We start from the raw sequence: 8,522 nt of genomic DNA, 5'->3' as shown, positions 1-8,522 counted from the left end.
CCGAGGGACCCTGAGCCGCTGCAAGTCCCTGGACCAACACCGCCCACCCACCTGCGGCGGCCGCTGCGGAGAGTGTGTGGCTCTCCTCTTTGGTCATGTTCTTAGTAATTCCGGACTGAGGTGCCTGCATGTGGGCAAGATCTACGCAGATTTCCACGTAGTTATCTTTTTTTTTAAATACATTTTATTGATTTTTTTAAAAATATATTTTATTGATTTTTTACAGAGAGGAAGGGAGAGAGATAGAGAGTTAGAAACATCGATGAGAGAGAAACATCGATCAGCTGCCTCTTGCACATCTCCCACTGGGGATGTGCCCGCAACCAAGGTACATGCCCTTGGCCGGAATCTAACCTGGGACCCTTCAGCCCGCAGGCCGACGCTCTATCCACTGAGCCAAACCGGTTAGGGCTCCACGTAGTTATCTTATAGAAAAGATAAAAGCATATTAATTCTGCCCTGGCCAGTATGGCTCAGTTGGAGTGCTTAGGAAGATGTTAGTTATTAGATTCTGTTAGAGCATCGGCCCCATAGAGTTGCCGGTTGGATTCCTGGTCAGGGCATACACCCAGGTTGTGGGTTCGATCCCTAGTCAGATGCATACAGGAGGCAACCGAATTTTTCTCTCTCTCTTTCCTCCTTTCCTCTCTCGAATCAATGAAAAACATATCCGCTGGTGAGGACTTTTTAGTCCTGACTGGTTTGGCTCAGTGGACAGAGCGTCGGCCTGCGGACTGAAGGGTCCCAGGTTCGATTCCGATCAAGGGCATGTACCTTGGTTGTGGGCACAACCCCAGTAGGAGGTGTGCAGGAGGCAGCTGATCGATGTTTCTCTCTCATCGATGTTTCTAACTCTCTATCCCTCCCCCTTCCTCTCTGTAAAAAAATCAATAAAATATATATTTAAAATTAAAACTATATTAATTCAATAGCAAAGCTTGACTGACATGTAGCATTTGTTAATATTGTTAAGAATAGTAAATGACATGGGTGAAAATCATTAAATAAAAAGAATGGTCAATTTATTTAAAGTCGGAATATAGAAATCTTTGTAATATTAGAACATGCCCAGATGTTGGCTCCTAATCCTGTTCTCCAGTAAAGAGATGATGTGGTTTATTCCATACCTCAGGGAAGAGAAATACATGAGGAGACATTTTGGATATTTTAAAGAATCAGTGGTTCTGTGAAAAAGCAAAAGTCTATAATGATTCTCAAATACAGCAAAACCAAATGAGGGAAATTAGGCTGGAATTCCCATGATGTTTACAGAATCTCCCAAAGGTTGATCCCCAAAACATTGTGCATATTGCAGTAACGTTTTGGTCTCCACCCAAGTTATCGTAAACCAGGCCATAAGATGAACTGAGTTCCTCATAGAGTGCCACGTCCCATCAACTCTATTCAACTTGAATTCTTTTTTTTCTCTTTTAAAAAATGTTATTAATTTCTAGAGAGAGAGGAAGGGACAGAGAGAGAAAGAAACATCAATATGAGAGCAGAATGTGGATCGGCTGCCACTGGGGATTGAGCCCTCAATCTAGTCATGACCTGTGACCTCCTGGTTCTTAGGTCGATGCTCACACACTGAGCCATGCTGGCCGGGCCAACTTGAATTCTTCGGCTAAAACTTCACCAGGCTGCAAGAAGAGGTGTGGGTTTGGAAAGACTCAGAACACAGAGGCTCATAGAGACGGGTCCTGTAACTGGGTCAAAGTTCAGAATAGGGGGTCAGTTCCCAGCCTCCATTCCAGACCCAGCCTAGGAGAGTAATTTGTACTGCATTTCTGGGTGAGTCAATTTGTAATCATGAGATGAGAAAATAAAGTGATCCAGTAGTACAGACACTGAGAGTGGATTAGTAACTGGCTTTTTAATCCAGTTACTAATGTTTTTTGAAAACATTCAGTAATCTGAGATAACAAATATCTCAATTATTCATTTCCAGGAGTGCTTAGGAAGATGTTACTGATTAGATTCACACCCCTCCCCCTCTCCATTAAGAGATCAAGTAGATTATGTGCATATAATAGTTTGAAATACCTAAGGGAATTGAATTAATCAGACTTGTAAGACAAGTAAAATATTTAGGGAGGGGGCATCAATCTGTCAAATTTATAAACTAATGGAACATTAATCAAAGAATGTGAAAGTGAATTTTACATCCAAATTATAAGATTAATCAGTAAAATGATGCCCAGAAGCAAGTGTAAGGGCTTAAGGAAAATGAGATTTTAGTTTAATAACTCTAATAAATTGTTATAAATTAAGAGACAAATAATACACAAGCTCCCTAACTTGGATGTGGCTCCCCCAATAGATTGTTGCCGAGCGATGCCCCCTCTCCAAAGGCAGGCCTGAATCTGTTCTGTTCTCATGGTCTGTCCCATCAGAGCAAAGCCCGTAGCACACAGCCACACAGTTTGTTGAATGAATGAATGAATGAATGAATGGGGTGCAGAGTGGAGACTGTAGGCCCAGGGGGCTCTAACCCCAGGCAGCCCATCCCACCCCTCACCCTGCCGTGGCACACAAAGGCAAACAGAGAAGCACATCGCCTTTATTAATACTTCCAGCCCGCAGGCGACCCCAGGCCAGAGACCAAGCCCAAGGGTCTGGCCGTCCTTGCCAAGCAGACCGGGCTCTCAGGATGACAGTGGATCAGCTCAGGGGCTCAGCATTTCCCAAAAGGGCAGTGGCCTGGGAAGAGGTAGAGCAGAGCTCCGGTGAGGTGCCCCCTCCTCGCCTCCTGGGGGAAACGAGCCCTCTCCCTCCTCTGGTCTCTGAGGTCAGTCACTCAGCAGATGACTCCAGGTGGTCTGAGAGCCTGCCCTCCCTCCCAAGGGCTGGGGGCATCCCCAAGTGTGGCTTGAAAGGGTGACAATGGTGGCATGGGGAGAGTGGGGAACAGGGCCACTGGCTCCCCCTCACCTCCATAGCCATTTTCCAGCGGGCCACTGCTGCCTCGCTTCACCTCAGGGCCTCCTAAGGCACAAACAAGCCAGGGGACCAGGGTCACAGAACTTTCCAGTGCTCCCCCCAGCTTCATCCCAGGCCTTGCGAGAACCCCACTCACCAAAGGGTCTGGGGTCCAGCTCTGGCCTCAGCTGCTCATAGGGCCCTGGAGGTAGGGACGGAAGGTAGGAGCACTGCGTCCCTGATGGCCCTTGATCTGCTCTGTCACCTCCTCATCTTAGTCCAGGTGCCAGGCTCCTGCTCAGGGCCCCCTGCTCTCCCTATCCCTCCTCCAGTCCCATTCATTCCTGTCCCCCTCATACTTCCTCCACCATCAATGTCCCCTCCATCTCTTAGGGCTATGGGGTGGGCCTGGGCCCAGGACCCAGCTCCCTAAAGCCACCCCTCGTCCCCCCCTCAATGTTCTTCCACACACCCCATTACCTGGCTGGCTTTCGACCCCTGGATATGCACCACCGGCCCCATATCCAGGCTTCCAGGCAGCCCCCCAAGGCTGGAGGGAGGGCCAAGGAGAGCCCCTCAAAGCCTCAGTCTGACCTGCAGGAGGAGAGCTTCTGTGGGAACCACTGCCCACTGGATGCCCCAGTCCTCCCTGGGCCTCAGAGTCCCCCAACCCCCAATAGCCCTTGCCAGGGTTCACTCTGCTCCCTGAACTCTCATTTCTTACCATTTCCTTCAGAGGCTGGAGCTGCGGCTTTGGGGTACACCAGCGCTTCCTCGCCATACCCTGCGAGAGAGCCATGTGCTTCATTCCTGACCAGACCTTGGTGTCCCTTCCCCTCACCCCCTGCACTCTGTCCCCCGGGACCCAACTCACCGTTTCTAAAGCCATTGGCCCCAGGGAACCCTGAGGAGGAAAGAGGTCAGAGACATGAACAGCCCCTGAGCCAGGAGCCCCTCCAACCTCCCCAACCCTACCCTTAGGCACCTGGCTGCAGGAGGGCCTCAGTGAAGACCCCGGCTCCCAGACCACCATTCCCGTAACTAAAACCTGCAGGAGACAGATCGGAGAGGGGCTGGGATGGGGGCTGAGGGTGGACAGCAGTGGGGAAGCCAGGGTGACCAGCTCATGGAGAGGCAGACTGACTCACACAGAGGTCACCGAGAGAGGGCCTCTCACATCCCCCCACCCTCAGCACGCTAACCCTGCTCAACCTTCTGGAAGCCTTCCCTGGCTTCTCTCTGGGCAGCTTCCCTTCCCTCCTGCCTCAGTCTGTCACTCTACCCTCACCTGAAATAAGATGGCACCTGGTCTGGCCACCATTGTAGCCCAGTGCATAGTAAATATGGGCTGGGTGAATAAGGCAAGAGACAGACATGACAAAGATAGCAACAAGGAGGGCTCATCATGAAGGAGGTGCCAGGTTGTGCCCAAGATGAGGGCCTGGGCGGTGGGGGGGGGTGCTCACCAACTTTCTGAGGTTTGAGGCCATCACCAAAGCCTAGAGTAGAGGAAATGGGGGTCAGAGGTGGGGGGCGGGGTCAGAGATGGCCACAAGGGTGGGATGGGATGGGAGGAAGAAGAACTCAGACGAGGGCCTCCTCACCCAGTTCTGCTCCTGGTCCGTAGCCGTTTGAAGGGTGGTACCCTGTGAAGAGAACTGAGCTCAGTGCGGAGGACCCACACTTTCCCAAGGATGGACCTTAGGAACTCTGAGGAGGAAGAAGGGATTCTTTCTACCCACAGGGAAAGGGATCAGAATAACTGAGTTTAGAACGCAGCAAGAGAGAAGGAGGGTCGACTTGGGAGGGGCCTTCCTGGCCTGAACAGCTGAGGCAGCCTGGGCATAGGGGTGATGGGGGAGTGACCCTGACCTGGATGGGCACAGAGGCAAGCAGACTCGCACCTGCTTTCTGAGGCTTCAGTCCCCACTGGATGGCTGGCGTCGGTGCTAGGAAGAAAACCAGGGCGCAGGAGTGAGCCCAGGGCCAGGCAGTTTGGGACTGCCACAGCCTGCCATGCGGGGGACAGGCGCTTGGGGGAGCTGCCATATTGGGGGGTCACCTGGGTCTCCGAGCCAGAGTTCAGGCTTTTCCTCAGTTGGCTCACAGCAAGCCTCACTCTCAGGTGAAGAATGGGCGTAGGGGCTTCTGAGCAGCCCAGCCAGCCAGGCCCAGCCCCTTCTGGGACCAGGTACACCACCCCACCCCCCATGGCCACCCACTCCACACTACCTGGGAACTTGCCGTTCTGCGCTGGGGCGGGGGGCTGGGCTTTGGAGCCCCAGCTGCCTGCTTTGTCAGAAGGGCCTCCTGGAGTGGGAAGCCCAATGCAGGGACCTAGATGGGAGGAGGGAGGGGGCCGTGAGCCCAGACGGGCCTGGGTCCGGCCAGTCCACCAGCCTGCAGTAGCTTCTAGGGCAGACACAGCTTCCAAGGGGGGACCGTTGGCCAGGACAGGAAAAGCCCAGTTCCTCTGGGCCACAACCTGCGTTGGGGACCAGGGGACCCAGCCACCTGACATGGTTTCTGCTAGTTGCCCACCCAGCCCCAAGGCCTGCCAGCCTACCCCCCTCGCCCCTGGGGCCTCACCTGCCTGGGCCCCCAGCCCGTTTCTGCTGCCATATCCTGGAGAGGAAAAGCAGGGCTGTTAGGGGTACTGGGGGCGGGGGTCCTGGAAGGAGCAATAGGAAAAGGTACAGGACTGAGATAGGGGCTCTCGCACTTGCCTGGCTTCTGAGGTTTCACGCCCCCTTCCAGACCTGCAGGAGAAGCAGAGAGACAGCTTCCGAGGGGCAGCCCCTCCCCAGAGGGAGCCCTCTCTACCTGACACTGAGACCCTCATGTACTCACCAGGCGGGAGCCCGTTTCCTGGTGTGTATCCTGGGAGGGAGAGCAGGAATGAGGGCTGGGGCTGGGGTAGGGGGAGACTTCAGGTGGAGGTGGGAGAGGGGCAGGGTGGGCTCACCTGGCTTTGGAGGGCTCATGCCCCCTGCTAGGCCTGGGGAGAGACAGATGGAGGCTGAGTGACAGATGGACTCCATTCTGCCCCTTCTCTTTCCCAGGACCGAACTATTTGTCCCATGGGACCCTGTGACCCCTCTTCCCCTCCACCTTCCAGAGCTCCATGCCTGCCCTGCCTCCCCCATCTGGCTGGGCCTCTTCCCTCGGGAAGGCTCCATCCAGCTCCCAGCCCATTCTTGTAAACTAGGGAGACAGGCGAGGGGCTTTGAGGGGTCACAGATGAAGGGAATAGATAGTTTCTGGAGGTAGAGAGTATTGGGGTCCAATTCTGACACTAGTTTCAATTCTGGGTTTTTTTCCAACATCACCGAGCAATTTTCAGGTACCAGCTGGGTGTCCTACAATTCTGACCCTACCTACCTGGAGGTAGCATCACATCCCACCGGTTAAGGGCTCAGTCCCACAATACTGTTCCCTCCTCCCACTTCTGCCCATTGCCAGTCCAGGTTGTTATCTGTGCTTCTGACCAACCAGCTCTATAAATCAGAAGTTCCGATGACCCCCTCTTTGGGTTCAATTAATCTAGAGCAGTGGTTCCTAACGCCGCGACCCTTTAATACAGTTCCTCATGTTGTGGTGACCCCCAATTTCATTGTTACAAATTGAACATAATTAAAGCATAGTGATTAATCACAAAAACAATATGTAATTATATATGTGTTTTCCGATGGTCTTAGGCGACCCCTGTGAAAGGGTCGTTCGACCCCCAAAGGGGTCACGACCCACAGGTTGAGAACCGCTGTTCTAGAGTGGCTCCCAGAATTTAGATATTATGAAAGGATACAGCTCAGAAACAGCCAGATGAACAAAATGTATGGGATAAGGTTTGTAAGTGAGAAGGCATTCGGAGCTTCCATGCTCCAGCCCATCGCCCTTCTCTCCACCCCCGACCCCCTTCACCAACCCGAGAGGACGCTCTCCCAGCCCTGTCCTTGGGGGTTTTTACAGAGGCTTCCTTACAAGCAAAGGGGTGAGATTAAAAGTTGCAACCCTCCAATCACAAGGTGGCAACCGGCCCCAGGGGCTTTCCAAAAGTCACCTCATTAACACAACAAAAGAATTTAGGAAATTCCAAGGCTTTTAAGAGCCAGCTCTGTGCCAGGAATGGGAGAAGGCCAAGTATATATTTCTTATCATAAATCACAGTATCACAGTGTGGATAGAAAGGAAGGGTTTACCTGGCTTCTGAGGCTTCATGCCCTCACCAATGCCTGGAGAAGAGAGGGGAGCAGGTGAGGTACCCCTGACCCACCCACCGGGCCTCTCCTCTAGAACTCAGGCTCCCTGGGGCCCACTCCACTACCTGGTCCCTGGCTTATGGAGCCACGGGCCTGTGCGGACAGGAGAGGGGGAGGCAGGAGGCGGGCAGCTGGGCTGCCTTCCCTCCCAGCTTAGGAACCAGAAGCCCTGGGGTCTCTCCTGCCTCCTGCCACCCCCGTCCAATTCTCCAAGTCTGCTGGGGCCCACGAGAGGACCATGAGTCAGGATCTGGGTGAAGACACCAGCTCCCTCCAAAGGCCGCCTCCTCTCCTCCTTCCGGCCTCTCTCAGCCCCTCAGGACCCACCTGTTTTGGAGCCATCCTGAGCAGGGCCAGTGGGGCGGGAAGGATGAACAGGAGACTTGGGGCCTGGCTAAGGTGGGGTAAAGGCTGGCAGGCAGCCAAGCCAGAACCAGGGATCATGGAGGTTGTCCCGGGCCTCTTTTAATCATTTACTAATCCGGCCCCTCAAAGGCCTGGAGGGAGGTGGGAGAGGACACGCAGATGCGGGTGCCCACCTCAGACCCCACCAGTCCCACCAGGCTGGGCTCCCAGCCCATTCCCGAATCCGGGGTGTGTGTGTGTGTGTGTGTGTATGTGTGTGTGTCTGGCAATATCTCAGTGGGGTGTGAATAGGTGCCTGGAGCTCAGGGTTTGGAGACAGCAGCACTGAGGGCCCTGGGCCCCATCCCTGCGCCTCCCCAGGGCCCCGGCCCACCCCTAACCTGGTCCATAGCCATTCTGAGCTGCAGGGCCTGTGGGGAGAAGGTGGGGGAACCATAAAGCTGGCTGTGGGCTGAGGGGCTGAGGCCAGCCCTGGGGTCTCCTGGTCTTGCCTCCCACTTCTCTCCCATGGTGCTTGGCGCCCTGACACCCTTCACCCCTGAAGCAGGGAGTGTCCCTCTTCCTAGAGGTAAGCAGACCCCGCTCCATGCATTAGTGCTGAGGAAGGGGTGCCAGAGAGAGGCCTGAGTGAAATGAGGAGGACAGGACAGCTGTCCTCTCACCTGGCCCAGGGCTTTCCCACCCCTTCCCAGGCCTGGGAGGCAGAGAGGCTGACAGCCTCTGCCAGGCCTCCAGCCCCTGCTCCTGTCCTCCCCCCCACCCCCAACCCCCGTCTCAGGACGAAGCCCAGCTGCCCTCACCTGCTGGGGCTCCCAGTCCATTTCCATTACCATATCCTGGGGAGGAAAAACAGGGGTGGCATGAGGGGCACTATGCAGAGGGGTTCAGTAGAGCAGGACAGGAGTCAGGCAGCCTCAGAGAAGAGGCGGGGGGGTGGGGGATCTTTCCCTCACCTGGTTTCTGCGGGGTCACTCCCCC

At 54.5% G+C, this 8,522-nt stretch overlaps 1 protein-coding gene across 11 annotated transcripts in view; it reads right to left on the bottom strand.

Moving 5' to 3' along the window:
* Positions 1 to 2,546: 2,546 nt before the first annotated feature.
* LOC102243147 (glycine-rich cell wall structural protein-like) overlaps positions 2,547 to 8,522 on the bottom strand; it is a 14,705-nt gene continuing 8,729 nt past the window's right edge. For 10 of the 11 annotated variants that reach the window (XM_014537152.1, XM_014537154.1, XM_014537155.1 and 7 more), the window contains 16 exons: positions 7,119 to 7,151; positions 5,885 to 5,917; positions 5,770 to 5,799; positions 5,646 to 5,678; positions 5,509 to 5,544; positions 5,152 to 5,256; positions 4,824 to 4,868; positions 4,524 to 4,565; positions 4,386 to 4,418; positions 3,905 to 3,967; positions 3,794 to 3,823; positions 3,644 to 3,703; positions 3,400 to 3,513; positions 3,077 to 3,121; positions 2,932 to 2,985; positions 2,547 to 2,700 (listed from right to left, as the gene is read on the bottom strand). In XM_014537152.1, the coding sequence (XP_014392638.1) occupies positions 2,675 to 2,700; positions 2,932 to 2,985; positions 3,077 to 3,121; positions 3,400 to 3,513; positions 3,644 to 3,703; positions 3,794 to 3,823; positions 3,905 to 3,967; positions 4,386 to 4,418; positions 4,524 to 4,565; positions 4,824 to 4,868; positions 5,152 to 5,256; positions 5,509 to 5,544; positions 5,646 to 5,678; positions 5,770 to 5,799; positions 5,885 to 5,917; positions 7,119 to 7,151 (782 nt within the window). In that variant the 3' untranslated portion in view covers positions 2,547 to 2,674. The remainder of the gene's footprint in view (positions 2,701 to 2,931; positions 2,986 to 3,076; positions 3,122 to 3,399; positions 3,514 to 3,643; positions 3,704 to 3,793; positions 3,824 to 3,904; positions 3,968 to 4,385; positions 4,419 to 4,523; positions 4,566 to 4,823; positions 4,869 to 5,151; positions 5,257 to 5,508; positions 5,545 to 5,645; positions 5,679 to 5,769; positions 5,800 to 5,884; positions 5,918 to 7,118; positions 7,152 to 8,522) is intronic. The other variant, XM_014537163.1, reaches the window with a different exon arrangement.

Source organism: Myotis brandtii, unplaced genomic scaffold (genome assembly GCF_000412655.1).
Source record: "Myotis brandtii unplaced genomic scaffold, ASM41265v1 scaffold1738, whole genome shotgun sequence".
NCBI lineage: Eukaryota > Metazoa > Chordata > Mammalia > Chiroptera > Vespertilionidae > Myotis > Myotis brandtii.
Note: the sequence above shows the minus strand (reverse complement) of the source record. Positions and strands in the feature narration are given on the sequence as shown.